Genomic DNA, 25,589 nt, shown 5'->3' on the forward strand with positions numbered 1-25,589 from the left:
GGAGCAAAGGGGGTATTGCTGTGAAGTCCTGGGTGATATGAGTCAGTGCCCGTGGCAAGGAGGGGGATCTCTGACAAGAACAACATTGCTTTGTTGATTGAGATGAAAAGCAGGTAGCTGGGCCAGGTGGTGCTATTGCAAATGTCAGGGATTATTGTGAAAGAATCTTGGGACCAAAAAGCCTAGCTCCTCCACCCTTGCAAGCATTTCTTTGAATTCTGGCCCATCCAGAGGTTCCAAGATCAGTCTCACAGATACACAGGATAGATTTTCCCAGTTTAATGAACAGTCTTAGATTCCTTGCAAACCTGGAACCACTCTTCACAGCCTCCCCTGTCCTAGGCTAGAGCACACAGCTCTCCATCCACAGGCCACTGAAATGGGGAGAGTGGCCCTCATAGAACAATATATGCAAAGAAACAAATATAAATACTATTAACCTCCTCCCCAACCCCAGAGGTTTAGCATGGCAGTCTTCCATAGGTGTCCTTCTGGAAGATTAAATAAGTTGTATCATAAAAAAAACAGGAAACATACTCCAATGGCAAAGAGCATATTCTATATATATGGTCCATCCCAACATAGAAAAATAAAATTCAAATATGTGGCATATTTACCGAACTTATTCACAAGTGAAACAATACGGTATATTTAAAGAAACAGGCTTCCAAACCAAGATTTGGTAAAAAAGACTGGTATTTTACCACTTTTTAAGTGTTAAATTTTCAGTCTACCTCCCCTCTGCTATATATGCTGTCCTCTGGCCTGACTATTGTAGGTGCTTAATAAATGCTTCTGGCCTTGACTCACCTCTCTAAAGGATGAGATGAATATGGAATTTGTTGAAGGCTGAGGTCCTACTCATCCTGTGGTTATTCATTGGTGGTTGAAATAGCCTTAGCTATAGCTCCACTCTCTCATCCTTGCCTCTCTTTGGGGTAATAGCATCTTCTACCTTATACTTTCTCTTTTCCCCTTTTCATGCCTTCTCTGTCTCCTACATTCACAGCAGGAAGGGGAAAGTAATCTAATTGACTCTGCTCTGGTCTCCTCCCTTTCAGGTTGCTTCACTCTGAAATCCAAGGGGAGACAGAAGGTGCAGATGCAATCTGCATATGGGTTTCAGAGAAAGGAGCAAACCTCCCCCCACCCCACTACCTTTTTTTTTCCAAATAGGAGGAAATGTGGGACTCATGGCTCTTCTTTTTCCCTTTTCTACATCACTGACTAATTTGTTCATCCTCAGAATAAGAACAGACTTTTCAATTTAATCCTCCCCCACTCCCCAACCGTAGGGCTGAATTACTCCTTGGATGGCTCTTTGTAGCATTTGTCCCGGACACAGACATCTTATTCCAGGATTTAGACTTCCTAACTTTTCCCTCTAAATTTGCATCTTTTAGAAAAAAACCCTATTTAAGCTGGCTCTCACACCCAAAGTCATCTTCAGAACCCCGTCCAGCAGAAAATGAGAGACCCAGGATAACAGCCTTCTCCCAAAGCTCCTGAGAAGACTCTTTGGACTCTCGTTCTTGGAGAGGGCTTCTTTTTCTATCATTACCCCACTATGGGTCTCACACTCTTTTCCTCTGAGATTCTGGGCCCTCTATATTCCTCTGGCTCTCTGCCTGCCAGTTCAGACTGTGTAATCTGTGACACTGAATTTGAACTTTTGCCTTGACAGATGGAAACCCAGTATGAGGGACCAGGCCCCAGGCTCTAGGAGAGAGGTCATATGCAAGTCAGAGATTGATCCTTTCTCTAGTCCACCCTAGTTCCATGCATATGCCTAGACTTGAGCCCCAGGTTACATGCTCAGATGCCAGGTCAAGGATTGGCTCCCACTTGTTCTCAGCTACCCCTTCCTCTGTTACACCCAATGATGTTTTTCTCATTTTCCCAGAAAAAAGGATGGAAAACCAAAATCTCCCTTCCCTCTACTCTATCCCTACCCTGACACCTCTGGATCTTTCTGCCAAGAATTCCTGACCCTCTCCATGTGGAGTGGAGAATGGAGAACCTGAATATTCTGAGTTTATACTAGCCATTGCCATAGAGAGCAAAGCTAGAGCCTAGAGGAGTCCTAGTGCCAGGCAGCAGGGAGCGCTGAAGGAGGGAGCAGGAATTTGCCACCAGGAAACCAGGAAATCCCAGGAGTAGGAGGGGAGCACCCCTGGGCAGCTTGGAGATTTTTCAATCCATCGTGCCTACCCTACAGACAACAGTTTTGCCATAATCATCTGTTTGCACATCCCCAAGAAAGCTACTTCCCAAGGCAGCCCACTCTCCAGTTGGGTCAGTCTCTTATCGAATTCAAAATCTGACATCCATCTCCCTGGCGCTTCCACCTATTGATCCTAATTCCACCCTCTGGAGCTGCATAGAATAAGTGTAATCCTTTTTCCATATGACAGTTCTTGAGATATTTAAAAACAATGTCCATGCTGCTTCTCTCCCTTGCCCCCCCCCCCAGTCCCTGCCCCCAAGTCTCCAGGTTAAAAATCTCCATTTCCTTCGGCTATTCTTCCTACAACAAGATTCTTCCTTGGCACATGCTCCACTTTGTTCATGCCCTCTCTAAAGTATAACAGCCAGAGCTGAAAACAGTATTCCAGATGCCGACTAACCAGGGCAAAGTGTTATTACATTCCTTGATCTCCTTTTTTCTGGGCACTTGAATTCTATTAATGTAACCCCATATTGTGTTAGCTTTTTTTTTTTTTTTTTTGGTAATACTGATGACTCAGTGAGAACAGGACTGACTGGGTCTTTCTTCTGCCGCCTAAAACTTGTCTCTTGTTGGCATCCAAATGGTGTCCCAATGATCAGAGGGAAAATAGGACTAAGTGCCTCAGATCAACCAGTTGCTTCGTTCTAATGGGATTCCCCAAGGGGCAAAGAAGGGGGGGTCTGGAGAGCAGTGTGGGGTCCCCAGTCTCTAGCTTTGAAGCCTAGATTGCTAGGGTGTTGTCTCATCTCTTCCACGAGCCTCAGCTATGAGAGAAGATGGATAAAAAGGCCAGTGGTAGTAGAAGCAAAGGGATGTAATAGTGTGGTACAGTAGAAAAGGCTGCGGGCTTCGGATTCAAAGGATCTTGGTTCAGACCCTGACTTTGTCACTTGCTTTTATAATTTTGAGCAATTCACTTAATCTCTGGGCCTCAGTTTCCTCACATATAAAATGAGGGATTGGATTAGATGGTCTTTAAGGGCCCTTTCAGCTCTAAATCTATGATATGTCTGATACTGAATCAAAACAAATTTCTCTACTCCCCCTCCCCCTCCCCTATCTTCCAGGCTGGTCTCTGCTGCCCCACCACCCACCTTGAGGAAGATTTGATTCTGTTAGTAGAAATTCCGCCATGAGTTTTCCTATGTTAAACAGGAATGGAAACGTTTGGTCTTGGGCCAGATCACTCTTTTTGATCTTGGCCTCTTTCCCCAGACATTGAGCCCTAGGAGAATCTCAGTGTCTCTTATCCCACCTGCCACCACCTTGACATGAGACTGGTGCCTCTGGCCCAGGTACCCTAACAGTTGTTCAGAATGGCTATTGTTTTACAGGCTGAGAAAGAAAAACAGAACCGCCCTCTTCTTTGGGCACAGCTGGAAATGTGTTTGGGAAACCAGACCCCACCTCCCAAGGAGAACAAAGGGCAGTGGAATATGAACAGGCCTCTTGGGACTTGGCGGTCCCTGGCGACACTGGCAGGAAGGGGTGCGGGCTATGGCACAGAGGTTTAAGGAAAGGGGCCTCCCAGTCCTCATCAGAAGCCTGGGGATCTGCAGGCCGGAACCCAGGACCTGGATTCCTGCCTGTTAGGCCCTGGGAGGCCAGAGATTTAATTCCCTGCTAAAGATAGGGTGCTAGACAAGATGGTCAGTCTGTGCTCCGGCCACCTCTGCCCCAGCTATACGCGTAGGGGAGGCAGAAAGCAGGGCAGCCGTGAAGTTTCCCTGTGGGGGAGCCGGGCAGTGCTGCTCCCCATCCCAGCTATCTCCTCCTCTTCTATGTAGCCTCCACCTCTCGGGGGGTCCGATTGCGTTCCCCCTGTGCTCGGTTCTTTGCCTTCTTTCCCAGCTCGGTTCCCAACCAGCTCTTGCCCTTGCTGTGCTTCCCCTTGTGTCGGTAACGGTCACTGCACCACACACGCTCACAGTACTCCTCTACCCGGGGCAGATTGGCATAGCCGATGAGCTGGAGGATGTCTTTGTACCATGTGCGGGATGGGACTGAGGCAGAATTCCTGGGGATAGACTCCTCTTCCCCATGCTCCCGGGGGAATAGGCCCTCCAGCTGTTCCACTCCTATCACCTCCAGTGCCAGCCTGGCCACAGTCTGGGCAAACCCATGCTCCAGGGTCTTACATGAGTAAGTGCCCGCATCAAGGCGATTAAGCCTCCGGAATATCAGCCCATGCTCTGTTTGTAGGATGCGTTCATCTGTCTTCACCTGTTGGGAACAGGATCAGGGAGAAGGGTGGAAAAGCAGGATTTTTGCCTATACAAATACTAGATGTCCTTCCAAATTCACCTCTGGTCCCACTGGCTCCATGAAACCCCTCCCCAACTACTCTAAACTCACACCCATCTATTGCTACTCTTCCTCACAATTCCTATCACACTTTAAGTTGCAGATTAATATTTAGCTCATTAATTATTCAAATTATTCATTAATTAAATATTTAGTTAATTCATATTTCCTAGTCATTTAAGATATTTTAGGCTTCTTTCTCCAACTCCATGGCCTAGCGTAGAGCTAATCCACAGCAGGTGTTCATACTTTTAGCTTTCCCATGAGACAGAGAAAACTCCTGCCCCAGTGACCTGACAGCCCCTGTGGTACCCTTACATAATTGCCTGAGGTACTTCCCAGACTTTGTAAGAACCATGTTTGTGCAAAGGAAGATCCTGCCTTTACAAAGGCCTCATCCAGCCCCATCTCTCAATCTTCTTCCCAAAGCTGAGCTTTCTAACTTCCACTTCTCACCCTCTGCTACCACTCCCTATAAATTCCTCACGGTGCCCTATTTGCCAGCTGGCGCATCTCTAGCCCTCCCCCAGTCCCCAAGCCCAGAGGTTCCCTTTTCTGTAATCAATCTGTCCTCTCCTCCCCCAGACCCTGTGAGAGCAGGATCAGCTAGTTCTGGAATTGCTCCTTCATCCCACCCACGCCTGCCCCTCTGAGCACCAGACTGAAGCCGACTCAGGGGCCAGCAGGCTCTTCCGGATCTGCAGGGAGGGAAGAGGGGGTCAGGACAGACAGCTGGACTCCTGGCAGGAAGCATCAGGACCAGGCAATGGAAAAAGGACAGGACCTGGAAGTCAGGGACCCAGGCCTAGTACAGAAGGGGGATGGGTGGGAGCACCTAGTGTGTAGAGGCATAGCAAGGGTGAGGAGGACCCTGTCAAAGGTCCCAAGCCTTGACAGAGAGAAGGGAAAACCTGCTGGTGTGATGAAGGCACTATACCCAAGAGGCCAGACCATGAAGTTTGAGTATCTAGGAAGGGGGTTCTCAACCTGGGGGTCTGTGAACTTGTTTTTATTTAATAGCTGTATTTTGGACTAATCGGTTTATGTCTAAATCCTATGTATTTTACTCTAAGCATTTAAAAAGATTATTCAGAGAAGGCATTTATAGACTTCACCAGACTGCCAAAGGGGATCATGACTCAAAAAAGGTTAAAAACTCCCTTAGCTAGGGGGTGCTTGCTCCTGTCCCCAGGAGAAAAACCTCCTTGGCCCACTCCTCCCCCTGACACACACACACACACACACACACACACACACACACAAACACACACACACACAAACACAAACACACACACACACACACACACACACACACACACACACAAGCTCTAAGTTCCATCCTACCTCCACACCTTTACCCACACCCTTCCCCCTCAACAGGGACTCCATTCCCTTTCTACCTCTTCAAATCTTTCAGGACTCAACTCAGGTCATACCTCAGTAAAACTTTCCCTGATGACTGTTTCAGTCTACACTGATTTCCTTTTAAAATTAACTTTACAATGCTTAACAGCCTATCCCACATATTTCCATACTTAATTCTTTGGCTGTTCTGTAATTGTAAAAATATTGCCTTTCCTAAGAAGTTTTTCTTTGAGGGAAAGTATGTTTTCTTCTCTTATTTTTCCACATAGGGCTGAACACATAGAAGGAGATTAGTAATTCATCCATCCATCCATCCATTAAGCATCTACTGTGTGCCAAGCACAGTGCTAGGCACAGGGTATACAAAGACAAAAATCAGCCTCTGCCCTCAGGGAGCTAACATTCCATTGAAGGAAAACAGTATGTATGCATTTGAGCAAAGACAGAGTAGATACACAGTAAAAGCAATTTTGAGGGGTGAAAATCAGCAACCCAGGGAGAAGGAAGGGCTCTCAAAAATGCCTCCTGTAGAAAATGGCACTTGAGCTGAGTTTGAAAGGTATTTGAGGGATTCTGAGGGGTGAAGGAAGGTGTGTATTTAGGCACAGATCACAGCACAGTACAAAAGTATGGAGGGAAGATGTTCGGTACTTGAGAGACAGCAAGTAAGCTATTTTGGTGGGCTGTCATGTAATGTGTGGTAAGGGGGTGTGATGTGTAACAAGCCTAGAGTGGTAGGTAGATCCTGAATAGTAATAGCATGTATTTCTTTGATGGAACAGGGTTACCCTGCCCTGGAGGAGGAAAGAAAGGGGGAGACACAGAAAGAGAGAGAGAAAGGGAAGAGGAGACAGAGAGGTGGATGGTTGGGTTGAAGCCATGCTCACCTGGTCTGGCTGTTCATCCTTGGGTCTCTGCACGAACCAGTGCACAGTGGCCTGGGGTGACTTGGGCCGGCATTCCAAGAAGGTGCTGTTGTGTTCTGTGCCATACACCACAGTGGCCTCCATGCTCCCCATGACATCCCCTGGAAAGAGGCAACTGGGAGACTCAGCCTGACCCCCTAAAGATCCCAACCTAAGCCCTTCCTTCTTGGCCTTCAGCCTATGGGATGAATTAAGAGCGCCCACCTTGCCCTCCCTTTGGAGATGGGCTTGGAAGTTAGAAGTGATGGGAGCTCTTTATACTTTCCAGATCCCTTTCACACTCATTCTCTCATTATCCCCTTAAATACCTCTGTGATTCAGGCAAGGTGGCTGGCTGGTATCATTCCCATTACAGAAGTGGGGAGAATGAGGCCAGCCCACATACAAGTAACTTGCTCAGGGCCACATAGTGGCCGAGCTGGGACTGTACACCTGAGTCTCTCTCCATTTCCTAGGACTCTAAGCTCCTTGAGAGCAGAGACTGTGTCCATTTTGTTTTTATATTACCAGGGCTTAGCTTGGCACCTAGCACATAGTAGGTGTTTTTTAAAAATGCATTAATGAACAGTGCTGAAGAGGAAAGAGAACTACAACCTCAGGCTGGGATGTCAGGCCCTCTTCTGTATCTCTAAGTAACAATCTCGGTTAGATTTGGGTGGAGGGAGCAGGAAGTCCACCCCCAGGAGATTCCCAGAGGAAGCTGAAGTGGATCCCTGCCCACCTCCAGGCCCTCACACATGTGTATACTCACCACTGGGGCTCTGGCCCAGGCACTGCAATGCTGGGTTGCCATGCCGGATATCTTGCCGTCGGAATCGCCGTTTATTAGAACTGGGCTGATATCGAGTGCAGGTATTGCCATCCCAAGCACAGTATGGATCTCGGGCCAGGCAGCACTCTGCACAGGCATTGCCGTACGTCTCACACTGATGCAGCCGAAGCTGGGCCACACCCAGCGGGGAACCCACATACAGCATTTGCTAGATGGAGATCAGACAGGGGGAGCAGAGGAGTCAGTCTGGTACCCAATCCAGAGCCAGGGTTCCTTAAAGTCATTAAACACTTTGACCTCAAAGGGCAATGGAGCTAGGAGACTCTGTCACGGAGGGTTAGGGAGGCAGGAGAGGTTATGGTGCTTCTGAGAGTCCATCCTCCTCCAAGAAGTCTTTCCAGATTGACCAAATAGAAACCAATGGTTCTCTCATCCCATCCTGATTGCTTTTAACTTTTTTTGCTACTTCCCACTAAAGACACATGCCCTCATCCTTCCTCCAAAATGACAGTGAGCCTATAAGCTGCCTTACAGACAGATGCCACTTTAAACAAACCTGACATGGGAAAATCCAGATTTATACAAATTATGAATTGAAGCAGGGAGAAAAGGGAATTCTTTGTGTGAGACAATGCTATGGAATGGAAAGTGTACCGGATTTGGAGTCAAAGAGACTGTATTCTTGGGCATATCACTTTCCTTATCTCGGTCTCAATTTACTCATCGATAAAAATAAGTAAGTTGGCCTGTACAATTTCTTGGCTTCCTTCTTATTCTAAATCCCATGGGTGTGATTTGTGGTATAGCTCTTTATGTAAGGTCCCCTAATGCCCTTAAAATATAGTTTGATAGACATGAATTTTAAGGACCTGCTTCCTCTCTGAAGCCTTCTCAAAGCTCTGAAGGATCTCTGCCCTCTCTCTCCCAACTCCAACTTGTCCGGGCCACACAACCCAGCACTTGGTTATATATGGTACTTTAGTTCTTCAAAGGTTTCCTGTGTATGAGTCTCTTCTTCCCAACTAGACTGTGGGCTCCAAGGGGGGCAACACAGCCTGTCAAAAGCTCAACATGATGTGAATTTTGGAAGAAAGAAAGAAAAGATAGAAGAGCTCAAGAGAAGGGGGGAAGGCTAAGCCAAGGGAGAGGAGGAAGGAGCCAGAAAGGAGGAAAAGGAGGAAGGAAGAAGAGGAAGGAGGAAAAGAAGGGGCAAGATGAAAAGAGACAGAGAAGGAAAAAACGTTCCTCTTACCCGTTTGACAGAGATCTCCATCTCGATGATGGGTGTGGGTACCTAGGGGCAGAGTGGGAGTTCAGTTTTGGGACGGAGTCTCCACCCTCCCCTTTACTCCATTTCCTTAGTCCCCTAACCCAACCACGCAAGCTATCCCACAGGGCTCTTCTTCAAAAGCTGGCTCCCAGCCTGGATTCAAATGACCACTTCTGGCTTTTACAAGGGTTCTTCCTCCTCCAAGAGCCAAGCTCTTGAAGTGAAGGCCAAGCAGCCTTCTCCAGCTGTTGGAGAAAAGTATTTAGGAGAAAAGTCTCCATTGCCAGCCAACCTCCTCCTTGCTGGACCCTGATTAGTCTTAGGCTAAGGGCCACTCCCTCCCTCCCTCTCTCTCTCTCTCTCTCTCTCTCTCTCTCTCTCTCTCTCTCTCTCTCTCTCTCCTCCTCCCCTTTCTTTCCTCCTCCAGGACAGGGTAACTCTGTTCCATCACACTCTAGCTCTCATCTCCCTTAGCTAAAAACTTGGAGGCTGGTCATCTCTCCAAGTCCCTAACTCCTCCATTCTTAATTAGCTTGTTCTAACCTACCACTCTGCCCCCAATGTACACCCCCCCACCTTTTCTTATAAGCACATGTCCAAACCACCCCCCAATACAGACTGCTCAAAAACACCATAATAGTATAATATCTTTCACTGAATTATCATCTGTGTCCAGCTCCCTAACTGTGGCTATTCCCTAAGGCTCTATCCTTAGCCCTTTCCTCTCTCTCTACACTCTCCCAGGAGGCTCATCAGCAACCATGACTTTAGTCACCATTTCTATGCAGATATCTCCTAAACATACTTTCCATACATTCCTGATATCTCTACCTGGATATTCCATGAGTATACCAAACTCAGCACTTCCAAAATGATCTCATTATCTTCCCCCACTAATTTATCCCTCTAGCAAACCTCTGTTTTTGTTGAGCACTCATCCTTCCAGTCACCCAGGTTCACATGCTCAGAGTCATGGTCGACTCTTCACTCTCCTTCATTTGCCAAATACAAGTCAGTTGCCAAGCCTGTGCCAATCCTACCTCCACAACATCCCTCACATACATGCCTGGAGCTAGATATCCCACCCTCCCCCTCCATGCTCTCCCTAGGTCGTCCCCCATGACAGCTCTAGAATACACTCCCTTCTCGACTCTGTCTCTGAGATACTACCTCCTACCCACCTTGCCTGATGGTGTCCGTCGTTAGTGCTCTCAACCACCTTAAATTATCTTCTATTTATTTATCTATATGTTGGATATCCCAATAAAGCAGAAACTACTTGAAGGCAGAAGCTAGATTCCTTTGTGTCTTTTCATCACTAAGGACTAACATAACACCTCACACTTTGTGGTGTTATTCAGTTGTTTTCAATTGTGTCCGACTCTCCATGACCTCATTTGGGGTTTTCTTGGCAAAGATATTAGACTGGTTTGCCATTTCTTTCTCCAGCTCATTTGACAGGTGAGGAAACTGGGGCAAACAGGGTTAAGTGACTTACCCAGAGTCACTCAGTAAGTGTCTGAGGTCAAATTTGAACTCTCTTCTTTCTGACCCCACTGTGCCACTTAACTACCCATAGTCTTCAGCTTATCAAAATTTTTCTTAAATGGTGCCACCCAGAGCTAGACATAATACCCCAAGTGTGTCCTGAGCATGTTAAGATACAATGGGCCTAGCCCTGGGCATCATGCCTAAGGCCACAGTCACTCTTGGCTGCCATAACATCCTGTTGACTATTATTAAGCTCCCAGTTCCCGAAAATCCTTGTGACTTTTCCAGATAAACCTCTATCTAGCCACACACGAGGTGGGCAAATGGATAAGGGTGCCCAGCCTAGAGTCAAGAAGACCTGAGTTCAAGTCCAGCCTCAGACACTAGATATGTGACCCTGGACAAACAACTTAACTCTGCCTCAGTTTCCTCATCTGTAAAATGAGCTGGAAAAGGACATGGCAAACCACTCCAGCATCTTTGCCAAGAAAACCCCAAATGGGGTCACAAAGAGTCAGACACAACTAAACAGCAACAACAAAGCTACAAGCTAGAAATGATTTGATCTGATAGGAAATAAAGTTGATTTTTTGAACTGGGAAAGTCACTTGAGGTCTCTAGGTCTCAATTTGCTGGTCTGTAAAATGAAGGAGTAAGATTGCCCTCCAAGGTCCCCTTTCCAGTCTTAAATGTAAGAGTCTATGATGAATTTACATTTATCCCTATTAAATTTCATCTTATTATATTTGGGCCATCATTTTATCATGTCAAGGTCTTTTTGGATCTTTACTGATATCCAGCGTGATAGCTATCTTTCCTAGCTTTGTGTCATCTTCAAATCTGATAAAGCAGCCCTTTATTCAAGTCACTGGACCACGACAAGATCCCTGGGGCACTCAGCTACAGACCTCCTTCCAAGTTGATACCAAACTATTAATGACTATTCCTGGGTTCTAGTCATCCAACCTGCTATCATCTAAACTCATCTCTCCATCAGAGACTTTATCAAATGTTTTCCTAAAGCTTAGATAGACTGTATCAACAGCATACCTTTGACCCACCAGGAGTTAGGAACACCTGTGTTCAAATCCAGCTTCAAACTCTTACTCTCTTTATGACCCTGGGCAAATCACTTAACCTCTATCAGACTCTATTTCCTCATCTGTAAGATAAGGATAATAATAGCACCTAACTGGGGGGGGGGGAGAGAAGAGGGGGGCCTGTTGTGAGAACAAAATGAGATAATGATTATCAAGTGCTTTGCAAACCTCTAAGCCCTATATAAATGCTAGCTATTGTTATCACCCTGTTTTTAAAAGGAAATGAGGTTAATGTGGCATGACCTGTTCTTGATAAACTCAGGCAGCCTCTTTGTGATAGCCACTTCCATTTCTAAAAGTTCCCTAACCATCCCTTTAATGATGTTTCTAGACTACTTTCCCCTCCTCTTTCTTCATCTTTCTTTCAAGGGATGCATTGTTGGGTGACATAAAACCAAAATATATTGATACAAATAAGATTTTTAAAAATATTCTAGAATTTCACTAGAAATCAAAGCCAAGCCCTCTGGCCTTTAGTTTGTAAATTCCACTATCTTCCCATTAGAAAAAAAAAATGGCACATTTGTTTTTCTCTAGGCAGCCTAGATGCCCTATAAGCTATCTTCCAGCTCTTCCATTTTGCAATGATCCTGAGCATCGTGTCCCCAGCACCCTGCCTCGGCTAACCCTACCCTGTCCACAGCTCACCTTAAACACCTGCAGCTCTTCCAGGATTGCCTCCTCAGGCTCCACAGATTTTCCAGTCTGGAAAGCTATGACCTTGAGTACAGAACCCACATCTAAGAAGCAAGAAGATGAGAGTGAAAGGAGGGAACAGGATGAGGAAGTAACAGGATAGAAAAAAGGTTCAAAGTTTCTAAGAGCCTCAGCACGGGCCTCCCCACCCAGAACTGTAGAGGACCAGACTATGCTGAGGGCATAGTCACTGTGGTACTTAAACCATCCTTTTTGGACCATTTGACTCTTTGGAGCAGTTCTTTGGTGGAGCGAGTCTGGCTCTGGGTCTGTCCTGCTACTCCTCACCGGTCTCCCCCTCTTGCCGGTCCCACAAGCTAATGTTCTCATGCTCATCTCAGAGGAAGAGAAGGGATCTGAGAGAGCAGGGGAAGGGATCCTGGGCTGGGCACCGGGTAACATGGATTTTGGATCCTCGTTCAGTCATCGACTTGGGATAAAGCACCCTCTGAGGTCCCTCCAGGTCTGGCTGTCTTCAATATATTCATTCATAGTGAGACACTGGAGATTTGATGTGCTTTTACAGCAATAGTAGGCCAAAGGAATAACTTGCCAATAGTAGGATTTTAGGCAACAGAAGAGATATGATCAGTAACACCTGTTCTGGTGGAAAGGGAAAGTCCACATAGCCAGGGAGCAGGGGTCTCAACCCACCTACCTGTGCCCAGGAAGATGACATCGTAGGCCCCATCCTCAGCCTCTACTCGGTCTACCACAATCTGGAGAAGTCGATAGGGCAGGTGAGTCTTGACAAGGATGGGACGACCATGCCGGGGCAGCACAGGTTGGAACATGAGTGGGTGGGCCCGGGTGAACTGCAGCACATCATCTGGGTAGTCCTTGGTGCTGCCAAAGGGCCGGCCAGGCTGGGTTGTGGTCTTACTGGGGCACTATGGAGCCAAGGGTCGGAAGAACAGGTGGTGGAACCAGAAAGCAAATGGACAGGAGCCAAGGAAGGGGAGGGCAGAGAGAACAGAAGAAAAAAATGAGAAGACTTCTCTCCCCAAGGCCCCATCCCACACTCCTTATCTCCCCAACTCTCTCCCTGACATAAACTTCCCCCCAACCCTGAGGTTCTTTCCCTCCCCTCTCCCTTAAGCATGGGTGTTGGGAAAGCAATATGACAGATAGCTAGCCTTCTCCTTCAAAGTCAGCTGACTGCCTCTAGGGAGTGTGAACCCCAGGCTCTGTTGAGGAGTAGGGTTAGGGTGGGGCAGGGTTTGCAGCCTAGGACTGTCTCCAGGGAGTGCAAGACCTAGGGCCATACTGGGAGGGTTGAGAGTCCAAGACAAGTACTAGAAAGTAGGAAGCCTGGGACTATAGCTAAGATTGTTTGGGGCCCATGGCCAGCCTCCAAGAGTGCAGGTACAATTTGCCATCCCCCAGTGACAGCTTTGTTAGAGTGGGGAGGGCCGTCACCCCCTCAGCCCTCCTTTCTTTTCACTTCCCTCTCCCTTCTCATCCTCCCTCTCTTTGCCCATAGACTTCAACTTACCACCCCTGGCCGAGGGAAGGGCACCTTGCCCCCATAGGGTCCCCATTGGTGCTGAGGACCATCCCTGTGGGCAAAGGGTCCATTGAAAACCTCCCAGATGTCAGCCATGTGGTACACACAGACAGCAAAGCCCTGGAATACAGCACTACCGAAGAAATACACCAATGGGTCAGTCAGGTGGTCACTCCTGAAGCTTGAGTAGAGAGGGTACTTACTGAGGATGTGGAAGGGTCATAAGAGATGGAAGATGCGAATTCCTGAGGTGGAAGAGCAGAAGCTAAGAAGGCTGCAGTCTTAGGGGCTCAGAGAGAGATGATAAACTAATCAACAAGCATTTAATGCTTACTATATGACAGAGACAGAGAAGCCTTTGTAAAGGAGAAAGACTACTGGATTTGGACTTCAACCCCAGGACACAGGAGGAAGCTGAGACCAGTCACTAACCTGTCTGAGCCTCCATTTCTCTGTCTTTAAAATGAAAGGTTGGACAAGGTAATGGAAGGCACTCCAAGGTCACCTCTAGGTCTACATCTTATGATTCAGAGAGACACACAGAGAAGGACGAAGGAACAGAGATAGACCAAGAAAAAAGATCAGGGTGCAGAGATGAGAGGAGAAGGGCCAGCGTCTTACCTGAGTGTGCTGAACAGCGCATAGATCTCTGGACTCTTTCCATCCTTGGGCCACAGCAGGAACACATCCTCTGGGAGATGAACATAGCTGGATCACAATCCTAACTGAACCCTTTCCAGACCAACCCACCAAGCCAGCTTCCTCCAGGCCTCTGCCCTCCAGCTTACCCAGTTGGTCAAAGTAGGTGTCAGCACCCCCAGGGGTAGGCACGGAACAGATGAGCCTGGCCTTCAGAAATGTGCTCCATTTGTTAACCAGCACCCTCTGGCCCCCAGCATCATTCTGGGAAGAGGGAGACAGTATTACTCCAGAAGTGGGTCCCAGGCCAGTTTGCCTAGAGCCCTTGAGGATGGAGATGGAGTAGGCAGGGTCATCCTAGGGATGGACTCCTCAGACAAGCTGGTATGATGGAGGGGCAAAGCCCAGTCTATCCCATGCCCTTAGCCCATGTTGCAGGGACAAATGATGGGAACTCAGGAGGCAGCTCAGAAACGTAGGCTCTTTTCCTGACCCCAGCCTTGATGCCTGCATCTTCATTTGTCCTTTTGAAACTGGAGGGAGGGGAAAAAAACTTGCCCATACTCCTGGGAAGAGGAAGCCAACATGGGTAGAAGTTAGGGCCTATGGCTTCCTAGGCTTTACCTCATTAATTCCTACCCACCGAACACCCCCAGCCTGGCTCTCACCACACAGATGCGGCCCACACGGCTGATGATAGCTTGGCCAGAGCCCCCATCGGGAAGAGCAACTGCCTCCGAGAAGAAAAAGTAGACCTTATCATTGTCCCGGTCAGCATTGTCGGGGATAAGGGCAGCAGCCACAAACTTGGGGTCTGCAGGGGAGAGGGCAGAGAGTTTGTAGGGGAAGAAGAGTTCTCAGGGACCAGTACTGAGTGTGATAGATATCTGCTAGAGAGGCATGGAGAACCTGGCTGAGCCCACCCCCAGAACCGAAGGTCTAAAATCCTGAGAATGGGTGGGAGGTGGGCTTCTTCCACTCCTATTTCTCCCCTTCCCCCAAAAACTCTAGTCCTTCCTCCTCTGGCCAGTCCCCAAGAGAGCTCTGTTGTTGAGCTATCCACAAAGGGGCTCACCATGCAGGAGGCTCTGGTCAGTGTCAGAGCGAAGGGCAGGTCGGGCACCACCACTGCGGAAGATTACAGCTTCTCGGCCCAGGAAGTCAGCAGTGAGGCCTGTGTACAGCTCTCCACCTGGGAAAGATGGAAAGTCAGGGGTGGGGGCACTGGGAGCCAAGGAAGGTGTGGCAAGGGGAAGGGCTTCCAAATCTGCTTCTCTACCTTGCCCTCCCCTCTCTGGATCAGCCCCATTGTTCCCCACGCACCCAGGCACTGTCCACAGCTACTCCTTAAGGATCCCCAACCTATCGGCTCTGTCCATGCCAATGACCTTCCCATTGTCCACTTCTGGACTCTGGCTCAGATCATGTCCCCAGGCTGGGTCCACTAAGTATATTCCCCTCCCCCATATTACCCCCCCAGCCTTTTCCCTCCCCCAGCTTTTCATTTCTGTGCCCAGGGACTACAGAGGAGATAGAAATAGAACCAGACCCTGTCCTCAGGGAGCTCACAGTATAGTTACATACAAGACTTAAGCAGCAAACAGAAGCAGCTAGTTAAGAGATCCCACCTAAGTGTCCCCAGAATGGCCCTGAACCCAGGGCACTTTTCCTTTTGTCCCACATTACCCAGCACTCCTTCCCTTTTCCCCCAAACGTCCATCCCTTGCTTCTGCTGTAACCTCTCCACTCAGGTTGTACCCACACCCCCATTTCCACCAACAGTCACCCACCAACAAAGGTGCTGGAAAAGGGTCGGTCAGGCTCATGTGGGCAGCGTCCCCTCCCACCCTCCACACTGGCCCGGTCCAGGTTGAACACGTGCTAAGGGGTGGCAAAGAGAATGGGTAGGGATGGTTACTGTGAAGAACCCCAGCCTGGTTCCCACATCCCACCCATCTCTCCCCATCTTCCCTACAATCCTCTCTCCCTCCCTGCTCTTCTTCCCTTAGAACAGAAAAGCCCAGCTAGCTCCTGGTCCCCTGCCATAATCAGCCAGAAAGGTCACCAGGGTTCAGGCTGATTGCGTGAAATCAGAGGGATGCTTGGAGTGGGGTCAAGGGGAGGATTGTGTTAGATCTCTCCCTACTCATCCACCACCCCCTCTCTAGGCACAAAGCCTTCCCTTCAGGGTCACCACCAACACACTCCCTCATGCCCCAGGGCTGGGTACTTCCCTTCATCTTCTGCTTAATGGAGAGCCTTCAAGTAAGGTCAAACTCTGAAGCCAGGGGAAAGGAGGCGTGGGGAATGCCATTCCTCTATGACCCCTGCCCTTTCGGGGCTTCATGGCCAGCAGAGTTCCCAGCATAAAGCCACTCAGTGCCGTTGCCCCTAGGCCTGGAGCCAGGTGCTCCCTGCTCACCTCCCCTCGATGGCCTACAGTGATGAGAGCACACATAGGCTGGAAGGCTCCGGTGCCGCAGGCCAGCAGATGGGTTCTGTTGTAAGGGTGCAGCACTCGAACATAGTTGGCACATTCAGTCTGGAGGGGAAAACAACAGAAGGATGAGGCCCAAGGAGGGGCATGGAAGTCATTGTCCATCCCCTCAACTCAAGTCAGCATAGGAAGAAGGCCAAGTGTCCAGAGGCTCAGCTCCTTCAGATCCACTGGTGCTCAGTCGCTCCCTGACTGGTTGCTGTTATGGAATGACCTAGTTGAGGAATTTTATTGGTTCTCTACTTCCTACAGGTCGAAGTACTGGCTCCTTAGCCTAGTATTCAAGGCCTTCTTCAGTCTGGCCTCCAAATCTACCTCTCCAGGCTTCTTTCTCACCCCTTCATAACTACCATGCAGTCAAACTGGATTGTTTTCCGTGCCCTGCATACATCCTACACCAGTATGGTATAGTAGATAGGGCACTGGGATTAGGGTCAGGAAGACTTAGGTTCAGATCCCGCCTTTGATACTTATTAGCAGAATGACCCTGAGTAAGTCACTTAACCATTCTGTGTCTCAGTTTCCTCACCTGTAAAAATTTGTGGTTTGGACTCAGCCTACAAAGTCCTTTTCATATCCAGAGCTATGACCTTATGGCCTTTGCTCACATTGTTCCCTTTGCCTAGAATTCTGTCCTTCCATTCTTGGCACAATCCTACCCTTCCTTCAAGGCCCAGCTCAGCTGTCACCTCCTCCATGAAGCCTTTCCTGATTCTCCCAGACCCTTCTGAATTCTCTCTTTCTGAAACTCTACAATACTTTGTCCCTACCTCTGTTATGGCCCTTATCACCCCCTGCCTTATGTCAGTTATAGGTCCTTGTTCCCCACCCCACCCCCCAGACTTGGAGCTCCATGAGAACAAAGATTAGGTTTTGTTTGTTTTTGTCTCAAGCCCAGCCCTTCGCATGGGCTCCTACCCATGATATGGACTTTGTGAATGTTGTTGGGGGCAGGTGCATGGTTGTGTGTGTTGGACTGGGCTTAGGATCATGCCCGCTCCAAAGAGCCTCTCTGTTGTCCTTAGATAGACATCTAGAGTAGTTCACTGGCCTTTGCCTGGCCTGGGGCAGGCACAATCCCCTACACTCTCTAAGTTCCTCCAGATTGCCCTTCCCTCCTCCATCGCTCTCTCCCTGCCTAGTCTGGCCCATTGTCTTCCTTGCCCAGGCAGGAAGGAAGTTAGGTCTCCTATTGCTCTGAGCTGCTGGTTCCTGAATTGGCTAAGAAAAGGGGGAACAGGGGCTCTGGTGAGGTCCTTCCTCACCCCTCATGGAGGCCTGGTCCAGAGACCAACAGCACCCCTATCTGAGGGGCAGTGTGATCAAGAGTCAGGCAGTAATCCCTTTGCTAATTGGTTGAAAGCCAGGCTTCAGTCTACACCCCACCCTACTCCCCAACACACACACCTGTGCTGTGATTGGCCAAGAGCCAAGCATCTATATCATTTGGGTAATTTTTTAAAAAATGCATGCTGGAGTTCGCATCTCCTCCACCACTGTTCCATAGTTTGGGATTCTGGGTCCTCCTTGGGACTTCAGAGCAGCAAGTGAATCTCCCTTGTATCCCTTTCCAGAAAGGCAAACTAAGGCAGGGCTTTAACTGGTGCCCCAGTGACCTTAGAATCAGGCTGTACCATCTCTGGGAACCAAGAGCTAAGAGAACTGGCATTGTAAGAGTCCTGACAATGTGCTTCACCATCACTTACCGAGGGATCCCTGCCTTTCAGGATACAGTCCTCTTTCTGGCCAGGTGGAGGAGGCCATAAGATCTGTGAACACATACAATATTGGGCTATGGGCTGAGGGAAGGGAAGGAAGAACCAGGGGGAACTCCCTTTCTAACATTTGGGAAAGGAATAGTAGGAACTTGGGAACTCACGTCATGCTTGGTGGGCAGGGGTGGAGTGGCAGGGAGAGAATGGATGGGAAGCCCTCCATCTGATCCTAAGCTTCCTGTATGAATTCAAGAATATTCTATCCCCTTTTTGGGGCCTGTTTCCCCATTTGTAAAATGAGAATGTGGGACTAGATGGTCTCTAAGGTGCCTCCCAATAAATCAACAAGCATTTATTAAGCACCTACTATGTGCCAGGCACTCTAATATTCTCCAATTCTGTGGATATTCACAGGGGAAAGGATGGCTCTTTTGACCCAGCCCTAGAGCTCAGGCTCCTGACTCACCTCCTTGGGGTTAGGCCCTGCCTGGTCCAATCGCAGGGAGTAGAGGGTGTCCCGTCCACCCAGAAAGAGCCGGTCCCGATACTCATCCAGGTACAGAGCCCTTAGATCCAATTTACCCCGAGGGCCCAGGAAGAGGGTAGAGCGGTTAGTAGCCAGGAGGTCTGTAGAGCAGATACAGGGAAAGGGGACATTACACCCAGTCCGGACCCTCTTCCCAGCCTTTCCCTTCAGTATCAGATTGCCTGGCTCCTCATCCTCCTGGCAGAGCTGTAACTAGACATTTTCTTACCTGCAGCACAAAGGACAGACTGCATATGCAGACAGCCCAGACCATCCCCTACCTTGCCTCACCTGCCAGCCCTCAGCCCAATCCCTTGCCCTGTTCTAGGATCCACCTTCTTCCCAGCCCCCATGGGGACTCCCGAGATGGTGCACTCCAGACTAGCTCAGTAAAGCGAAGTGCCTCCCACGTCAGCATCCTGGGCAAAAGGCCCAACTGTCCCACCCTAATTTTGGCCTTATCCTTCTTCTTCCCTACCCCTTCTACTCCCACTTTTCTCTTGGGAAGGAAAGACAGTTTATTTGTGGCAGGGAGTCAGACTAGACAAGCCAGAATCACTTATTCCACACTGGAATCTGCTGAATGGGGGTGTGGGCAAGAAGTCACAAGCCTGAAGGTACCGAGCACCTATGAGCATACAGACATCCCACGTGAGCACCCAAGGCAAACAGGGCAGTGTGATCTTGCCATTGCCACAGGGACCTGCCCTCTCTACTCTCTCCATACTCACCTCCAGGCCAAAAAAAAAAAAAAAAAGCACAGTTCCTGCCTTTGCTCCCAGGCTCTGGCACACTTCACACTCAGCCTGGTCTCCATTTATCACCTTGACACGCTCACTATTCATTACTCAGCTCTCTTCCTGATGGGCCTAGATGCCACCAAGGAATTGCAATCACCTTCTTCCTAGCGGTCCAGCTATCAGTGAGAGTTGGGGAGGGAATCAAACACACACACACACACACACACACACACACACACACACACACACACGTGCTGCATCTCCCTCCAACTCTCAATCAATTGCCCTGTGGGCCCAGTCATCATCCCGGTGACTTCTCAGTCCAAAACACCCCTGCCAGGCCACCGCTCCCCCAGTTACCAAGTCAGTTCCTTGAGGGCAGACACCATCTTTGCTTATCCCCAGTGCTTCCTACAGGGCCTTGCATTCAGTAAGTGCTTAATAAAAAGCTTTTTATTCTTTAATTCCCTTCTGGCTCCAAGGCTTGCTTCCTAATCTCCCAACACTCAACATGAGGACAGAGCAGGAGCCCAAAACCCCAAGCTCATTACAAAAAACATCAAGGCAAAGAAGCCCCAAAATGTGTGAGCTATAAGGGCCTTCGGAGACCCTCAAGTCTAGATGTTCAGAGGAGAGGATTGAGGCTCAGAGATCTAGAAGAGACCTCAGAGACCGTGTAGTCCAGACTCTTCCCCCCATTTAACATGATGAAACTGAGACCCAGAGAGGTGTCCATGGCCACAGAGGTAACGGCAGAGGCAGAATTTGAACCCAAGTCCTCTGACTCCGAAGCCAATGCCATTCCCACTGCACAATCTCTGGGCCTGTGACTTTCTGAGAGATGATGAGGCATTCTCTATTCAATTTTTAATGTGATGAGAAAACTAACTGTATGCATGAGGTATCTGTCATCTCCTGACTTTGAGTAGAGGGAAGATTTATAGTAAGCCAAGACTGACAATGTGCCGTGGTCACTTTTCTCAGCTGCCTCTTCCTTGTGCTGGTGACTGAGTAGCTTTATTTTTCCAAAGGTCTAATTTCCTTCCCCATCTTTGCATTTATTTCTTTTGCCTTCTGAATAAACCACAGGAAAAAAACAACAACAACAACACTTTTTGGTTAAGTCTGGAGGCCATGGAGATAGAGGACGGAAGAGACAAAGGGACAGGATGACAAAAGGAACAGAGGCCAGACCAAGGTACCTAGTTCTTGTGGCCACAGCAAGAGAAGGGTCCAGGTGTGGCCAGTCCATACAGACAGGGGGCCAAACAAGCCTGAAGCCTCAAGGAGCTGGGGTCCAAAGAGCAGGGACGTTTAGTAAGGTAGGGGAGGTGAATGCTCTCCGACCGAAGGCTGTGGATGCATGTGCTTTTCTTTGACAAGGCAAAACACCTACCCTGTGCTACCCAGGAAACTCATACTCACCTACAAGGCCTGAGCCCAGGGCTAGATTCTTTAGTGGTGTCCAGGATCACAGCCCTAGATTTCCTAGCTCCTAGTACAGGGCACATTCAATGAATAAACACTGATTAATTACCTACTGTATGCAGAACACTGCGGTAAGGACTGAGGAAGATATAAAGTTTCAATCAGATATATGGGTCAAGGGGACCTGGACTTGAGTGCTGATGCACTCTCTCTCTCTCTCTCTCTCTCTCTCTCTCTCTCTCTCTCTCTCTCTCACTCACACACACACACACACACACACACACACACACACACACACACACACACACTGGCAGGAGCAGGCTATGTGTTCTGGACATCAGGGTCCAGAGGGGTTTCCTGCCCAGTTGCTCAATGTCTCCCTCCTGACTTCCCTCCTCCTCCTCCACCTTGGCTCCTGTCTCTGGCCCCATCTCCCTCCAGGGACCAGGGGGAGGCATTGGCAATAGGGTCCCCTACCTCTGCATTTCTTACTTCCTCCGCCCCTTCCATCCAGCAACTTGTCCCACCAAACATCTGGAAAAACTTCCCTGCCTGCCAGTATCATTCTGTCTTGGGAGCAGCAATTTCACGTGTCATCTGCAGCTCCAGAGAGTAGTTCCCCATGCAGCCCAAATTCCCAATCCCACCCTCGCCCTTCCTCTCCATTTCCCACTCCCTGCCCCCACAAACATCACCCCTCCCACCATGTCCCCAGCCTCTCTCCTATACCATACCCCAGCCTCTCCTTCATGTCATAGGCCAGCCTCTTCTCCGGATCTCACTCCTTTATCACACCCCAGTCTTTATCTCATGTCAAACCTCTGCCTCCTCTTCAATTTATGATCTGCTCTGTCACATCCCAATCTGTAGTCCATCCCAATTCCTGGCCTCTCCCCTATATCACTTCCCTAAATTTTGTCTCTCATCAGAAAAGAAAAAAAGAATCAGAGAAAGCCAGGACCGGTCTCCAGAAAACATCAGAGTCAATAATATGGGCCCTGGGGGAGGCCAGGACGACTGAGCCAAGGCTGGAGTCCGGATGAGGTCTGGCAGCTGATGAAAGATTCAGGGGAGAGAGCAGCTGGACGGCGCACGGTCACAGCAGGAGCCACGACGGTTTGGCCAGCTGCAATCACAGACGGGGCCCCAGCACACCTGGTCACTTATACAGCCCAGGGGCCTTCTCCCGTTCAGAATGCTTCGAAAACCCTGGCAAGCCCTGACTCAGCTCATAGAAATCACTCTCCTTACCTCACGGAAGGGGAGGGAAGCTATAAACGATCTTTTGTTACACTCTTAGCATTCTGTCTCAGTCTCAGCTCCCATTGATAGCAGGGACCATGCCTTACCCTCAGATGGGGAGCTCTCTGAGGGCAGCCCCATTGGTCCCCCTCACAGCAAGTACTCAGTGATTTATGGAACTTGGAGCTGGAAAGGCTCTCATGGGCCTGACATTAGACATCCCCTTCAATAAACTCCAGTGGCTCCCTGTCACCTCCAGGATCAAATATAATACCCTTTGTTTGGCAATCTGGCCCCTTCTTATCTTTCTAGTCTTCTGGAATTTTATTCCTCTCTTTGGATTCTCCCAATCAGGACCACTGGCCTTCTTACCCATCTGACTGTTCCCTGGCTGTCCCCTCTGCAGCCTAGTGACATGTCAGGCTTCCTCAAAGACTCTACTCAAATCCCCCCTTCTCAAAGAGGCCTTTCCCATTACTCCCAATGCTGGTGCCTCTCCTGAGAGCGCCTTCCATAGTTATCTTATATGCCCTCTTGGCAATAAAGTCCCCTAGCTCTACATGCTTTATTCCTCCTGATCCTTCTATCCAGCAACTTATCCCTCTGAACATCTGGAAAAACACAGAGGTTTGCACATTGCTCTGTGTTTATTGCCTTTCTTTGTATTTCTAGGGTGTGGTGTAGCAGTCTCCAGGCCACATGTGGCCTCCTAGGTCTTCAAGTGCGGCCCTTTGGCTGAATCCAAACTTCACAGAACAAATCCCCTTAATAAAAGGATTTGTTCTGTAAAACTTGGACTCAGATTCAGAATTTGAACCCAGCACCTAATTTTAAATCCAGGGCTCTTTTACCTTACTGAGGGCAGCATAGAGTCTGAAGAAGCCCGTCTCTCCTTTCCTTGTTCATCCATAGCTCCCAAAGTAGTACGCAGCAAAAGCTCTATCAAAGTCAATTACACCTAAATCCTGGGACCCTGCCTGGGCCTGGGCCCTGTGCCAGCCAGTTTGCTCTCAGAAGAAAGGAGAATGTGGTCTGGGCTTATCTCAGAGTCTCCAGGGGCCCTGGGCCCCAGATAAGTCTCTGGGGGATGGGGGGAGGAATGACCGTGCCCTTGGGAAGGCCAGAGACTGGCACTATTATTGGCTCTTGCTTCTGGTTCTGCAACCTCAGGTCTGGCTGTACTGGACACACAGGATTTTAAACTCTTCTGGGCTCCTAGTGGCCAGGACAGGAGCCAAGGCTTCTGTGGGCAAGCCCCTTCCTGTCTTTGGGCCTTTTTCTTCACCTCTAAAATAAAATTCAACTTAGATGGTTTTTGAGGTCTCTTTTCTCTCTGACATGCTAAGAGTATATAAAAGCCAACTGACAGCTACTTCATCCAGACCTTCCAGGAATTTATGTGGAAAATAAGCCATTTTCTTATCCTCCCAGATCAAGAGAATCCTGTTTGGCTGCCGCTCCATAAGAGACTTAGGGTTACATTGGTTACAGAGCATCCTGGGACTAAAGGGACTCAGAAGGAGGCTAGTGAAACCCCTTCCCAGAGAACCTGGCCCAGAAGGAAGGGGATGCTCAGAGGCAGGATGGGAGCTGGAAGGGTCTCTCCAGGTAGGCATTGCAGGGGAAGGCACCAATAATTCTCTCCATGGGCTCTTCTAGGTTGTGGAAGAGTCTGGGCTCCAGGAAGTACCCAAGCTGGGCTTGGGATCCATTTCTGACTTGCTGAAGGCAATATGCTCCCATCCACCCTTTCGCTCAGCCCTGAGGGGCTTCTGAAAGCCCCGTTTGGATGGCTTCCTGCCATCTACAAGCACAAATGTCCTTTGGAGAGCAGAATATCGTGTCTCTAGGCAGCTGGATTCCTGCTCCCTCCCTACACGTCTAAAAGCCTCAGCTACAGACACCCCAACTCAAGGAGTGTTTGCATAGCCTAAGCTGATAAGCGTCTGGGCCCTCCAGCTCTGGGTGACAACGTCAGTCCCTTAGCGGGCTATTAAACTGGAAAGCCTGGTGTATTTGGCTAACAAAGAACCTGGGTTCAAACTCCATCTCTTCTACTGTCTGCGTAACCTTGGTTGGTCATTTCACCTTCAGCCTCAGTTCCCTCATCTGTAATTAATCTGACCATTAAACAGCCTGCTCGCCTATTGTATGGAAATTATTTCATAAACCTTCAAGTGTTTAGAGAAATGGGGGTGGGGTGTCACTACTCTTAGGGACTTTCAAATGCAATTTATTAACTTAAATACTTTTGTGGGAGTTTTTGAAATGGCCGGTAAATAAAAGGCTTTGCTGCCGACAACTTACAGAATATAAAGCTACGAATTTGATCCAAACGGCATTTTGTTGGGTTTCCCAAGTGTGTGTGTCCTTGGAGGGTTTGAGTACAGGATCATATCGTTAGAGCTGGAAGGGACCTTAGACATCCTCTCATTTTACAGATGAGGAAACCAAGGCCCAGAGGGGAAGTGACTGGACCAAGGTCACACAGAAATTAAGTGGCAGAGTCCGAATTTGAACTGGGGTCTTCTGAGTGCACTTTCCACTGTACTGCTGCCCAGAAGGGGTTTGAGTGCCTGAGGTTGTGGGTATCTGGGAGATGAGAGCGCATCCCTGAGGTGGTGGATACTCAGGGGAAGCGGGGTGTAGCAGGGGGCTGTCCCGGAGATGTGGCTGCTCAAGCGGGCAGGCATATGTACCTGAGTGGATGTTGGTCCGCAGAACCCGGTCTTACCTCGGTAGGAAAGTTGTAACCGGGGCACGCTGCTCTTGCCAGCTCCCAGGGTGACCAGCAGACTCCCCAGCAGCCACTGGGCAGCCAGCAGTAGGTGGACCATCCTGCCCTGAGGAGCGGTCTGTCCTGATGCTGCTGGGCTCCCTGCCTCTGGTCCTGGCCCAACCACAGGGAGCCCCGGGAGCTGAGCTGAGCCGAGCTTGCTTGGAGGTCTGAGTCTGCTGCCTCCCTCCCAGACAGCGAGTCGGCTTTCGGCTTGGGAGGAGCTGCTTTGGCAAGCAACAGCAGCCCCTTTATAAAGCATTCTTGGCCCCACCCAGCTTCTCTGAGGAGCTTGTGGGGAGGGGACTGAAGGAAGCGCTGGGAAGGGACCTGGGAGACAAATTGTCTTTGCGCTGACCACTTTG

At 49.1% G+C, this 25,589-nt stretch overlaps 1 protein-coding gene across 1 annotated transcript; it reads right to left on the minus strand.

Annotated features, from left to right (window-relative positions):
- Positions 1-537: 537 nt before the first annotated feature.
- On the minus strand, positions 538-25,424 carry SEMA3G (semaphorin 3G). Its single transcript, XM_036739195.1, has 16 exons — positions 25,183-25,424; positions 18,979-19,139; positions 18,504-18,566; positions 16,723-16,842; positions 16,091-16,181; positions 15,376-15,492; positions 14,969-15,114; positions 14,450-14,564; positions 14,283-14,352; positions 13,650-13,794; positions 12,813-13,044; positions 12,107-12,198; positions 8,850-8,891; positions 7,577-7,805; positions 6,787-6,926; positions 538-4,453 (listed from the first exon to the last, which is right to left on the minus strand). The coding sequence occupies exons 1-16, from the start codon at positions 25,283-25,285 to the stop codon at positions 4,010-4,012; spliced, it is 2,310 nt and encodes a 769-aa protein (XP_036595090.1). The 5' UTR covers positions 25,286-25,424; the 3' UTR covers positions 538-4,009.
- Positions 25,425-25,589: the final 165 nt, after the last annotated feature.

This window comes from Trichosurus vulpecula, chromosome 9, assembly GCF_011100635.1.
Source record: "Trichosurus vulpecula isolate mTriVul1 chromosome 9, mTriVul1.pri, whole genome shotgun sequence".
Taxonomy (NCBI): domain Eukaryota; kingdom Metazoa; phylum Chordata; class Mammalia; order Diprotodontia; family Phalangeridae; genus Trichosurus; species Trichosurus vulpecula.

What these genes read in the sequence shown, in the direction of transcription:
- SEMA3G (XM_036739195.1), bottom strand. Translation starts at nt 25,285, where the DNA reads ATGGTCCACCTACTGCTGGCTGCCCAGTGGCTGCTGGGGAGTCTGCTG. An exon ending in CACCTACTTTGACCAACTGG is followed by an intron (nt 14,353 to 14,449) that starts GTAAGCTGGAGG and finishes TTCATCTCCCAG; the next exon opens with AGGATGTGTTCCTGCTGTGG. An exon ending in AGGATGAACAGCCAGACCAG is followed by an intron (nt 4,454 to 6,786) that starts GTGAGCATGGCT and finishes TGTTCCCAACAG; the next exon opens with GTGAAGACAGATGAACGCAT.